This window comes from Propithecus coquereli, unplaced genomic scaffold (genome assembly GCF_000956105.1).
Source record: "Propithecus coquereli isolate 6110/MARCELLA unplaced genomic scaffold, Pcoq_1.0 Scaffold53, whole genome shotgun sequence".
In the NCBI taxonomy this organism is placed as follows: Eukaryota; Metazoa; Chordata; class Mammalia; order Primates; family Indriidae; genus Propithecus; species Propithecus coquereli.
Window position 1 is genome coordinate 2641956 of NW_012151174.1, and position 2871 is coordinate 2644826.

At 38.5% G+C, this 2871-nt stretch overlaps 1 protein-coding gene across 2 annotated transcripts in view; it reads right to left on the bottom strand.

The window, feature by feature from the left end:
- ZNF573 (zinc finger protein 573) overlaps window positions 1-2871 on the bottom strand; it is a 23178-nt gene that overhangs the window by 19061 nt on the left and 1246 nt on the right. Inside the window, exons 1-2 of one of the 2 annotated variants that reach the window (XM_012657139.1) lie at window positions 1926-1989; window positions 577-709 (exon numbers count right to left, since the gene is read on the bottom strand). The exons of the other annotated variant lie outside the window; for it this stretch is intronic. Coding sequence (XP_012512593.1) covers window positions 577-709; window positions 1926-1934 — 142 coding nt within the window. The 5' untranslated portion in view covers window positions 1935-1989. Of the gene's footprint in view, window positions 1-576; window positions 710-1925; window positions 1990-2871 lie in introns of those variants that run through there. 2 annotated transcript variants of the gene reach the window in all.

Sequence of the window (2871 nt, forward strand, 5' to 3'; positions counted from 1 at the left end):
TCAGGCTGGTTTCGAACTCCTGAGCTCAAACAATCCGCCCGCCTCGGCCTCCCAGAGAGCTAGGATTACAGGCATGAGCCACCGTGCCCGGCCTAGACCCTACAGTTTTAAATGAATACTGTTCATCCAATCCGCTGCTATAAAAGTCATAGAGATTCTCCTCATACTCAGAGCAAATCACGAATCTGCATCTAACTTTTGTCCTTGCAGGTGGATCAGATGATGACATAGCATATCTATAGAAATTTTGGGAATAAACACAATGGGAAACTACGCTTCCTGAACAATGATTATTCACTAAATAAATATACATCATTTTAACACAGCCCCTTGGACATTAAGGAAGGAAACAATTTTAAGAAGATTCAGAGGGAGATGTGAATATCACTAAAGGATGAAGAAAATGATGGTACTTAATGGCAGAGCCATTGTCAAACTGGCAGAGCCCAAATCTTCCTTTAGGGATGGGAAGGAAAAATTCAGCCTATATTTTGAAATACAACCTTGAAATTCACTGTGTTAAATGGTAATATATCACACGTCACATTTTAAATTACTTGAGGCAAATAAACTTACCCAGTGAGACCAGGTTCCTATAGTTCTCCAACATCACATCCCTGTACAAATTCCTCTGATTAGGGTCCAGGTATTCCCACTCCTGCTGAGAGAAGTCTATGGCCACATCCGTGAATGTCACTAATTTCTGAAACTGTAAACCCATGTATTATGAAATTTAAAATATATTTTAAAGACTGAAAGACAGAAGATCAGAACAGCACATTAGAGAAGGGGAGCAATATAGTACAAGTGACTAGTGACCAGGAGGCAGAATAAAGCAGAATGTCTCTATGTTCCTAAAGAATCCTATTGGTGCAGACAAATCTTTGTACATGTTGGGGGTTACTGCAATAATTCAGACCCACTGAGGAATAAAATTGAAGTTTCTGTATTCAATAAAGTATTAAAGATATAACCACATAGTCCGTTAGTTGCATGATGCTTAAATTCCCAATAAACGTGAGTTACTAAACTATCTTCTCTTTAACAGTTTAAAAAAAATTTAATATAAAAATCTCCATATTTAAAAAAAGGTTTGTGAAAACTTTAGCTATTTCCACAAGCCTCAAGTTCATCATTATGTCAGACCATATCATAAGCATTTTTGTTTTGACAAATAAATTTTGTATTGGCCATATAACAATTTATTTTATTTTTGGATATCTTAGATTTAATCCACCCTTTACTTTCATATACTTGGTCGATAAAATTTCAAAGGTCTTTTCCAATTCTGGAAATCAACACATTTATTCCTTAGGATAATATTCTCATTCATCACCATCTTCCATCATAGTACTATTTTTTCTTCCTGGGTGTACACTGATATAGGATGACTCATAATCAAAAAGATGTCACCCAAGTTCAACAGAATGCATTCAATCATAAAATAGGTATTTGTCTCTCAAGATCCATGATATGTTCCCAATCATTCTACGATTCTCTAAGAACATGAGATCTCATCACATACTAAGACTGAGACCAACTGATAACCAAATTCCATCTTATTTGCCTAGAAAACTCAGGTCTATGAGAATTTAAAAGTCTACCTATGGTATGGTACTCAAATAGGACTAACACCTCTAATTCACCAAACTAGAGACCTATTAGGGAAGCTCGACTATTTCCCAGATGGGAGTTCACTCCTTTATGGCTCTATCATAGCCTTTGGTTGAAGAATAAGCATGTAAGAGTACTGAGTGAATTGGAAATGGAGTTATTTGCTATCACTATACACTGCAGGAGAATAGGAGAAACTGGGGAGCAGATAACTGAATGAGGCCTTCTTAAAAAGGAAGATTTAGGTTAATAAAAAAATCTGCATAATCTAAAATCATAACATTGCAAGGAAACAGAAATAATCAACTTACACAGGTCATGGTTTTAGAAATGTAAGACCTGATCAGTCCTCCTCAGGATTCCACTACAATTCAAACTCCAGAGAATCCAGAGCTAAGAGAAGAAAAAAAGTTTTAGTTGTCCCAATATGACTTAATTTAATAAAATCTTTCTGCTCTCTCATTCCCCCTTCTAAAATTAGTCCCCCACAACTGTACATATAATTTAGGGAAAAATAGAAGATGGATCTAAGCTCTCCCTCAAACCCCAGGAAACCGAGCTTCACAAAGGTAGCTGTAGAATTAGTCACTTTTGCATTGAAGCCAGATCCAGACGTCATAGCAGGAGGTTTCCTGGACAAGCCCCCATTTTGGGGAGGCTGATCTAGACCTGAGATTAGGCTGCTCAGTCTTCTCATGAGTAGATCCACCTGCCTTCACTCCTACTTTCCAAGGCTGAACGAGGCCTCATCATCAAAACTAGAACCTCTTTTATGGCATCAGGGATCAGTTGAAATTGGTCAATATATGGGAGATAATATTAATACGACACTGAAGAAATTGCTTTGTCGTGATTTTGTGTTGAGTCCAGCCAAATTGGCTAAATACAGAACATATATGTAATAGAGTCAAAGCAGCCATTAAATGCTAAGTAGGAAAACATATTTAAGGACATTATGCTAAATGTACTATTGTAATTGCTTTGGGGTGCCACGAACCACACCCACATAAGATGGTGAACTTGCCCAGGCACGGTGGCTCATGCCTGTAATTCCAGTACTCTAGGAGGGCAAGATGGGTGGATTGCTTGAGCTCAGGAGTTCGAGACCAGCCTGAGCAAGAGTGAGACCCCGTCTCTACTAAAAATAGAAAAAATTAGCCGGGCGTAGTGATGCACGCCTGTAGTCCCAGCTACTTGGGAGGCTGAGGCAGAAGGATCGCTTGAGCCCAGGAGTTCGAGGCTGCAATGTGCTACGAC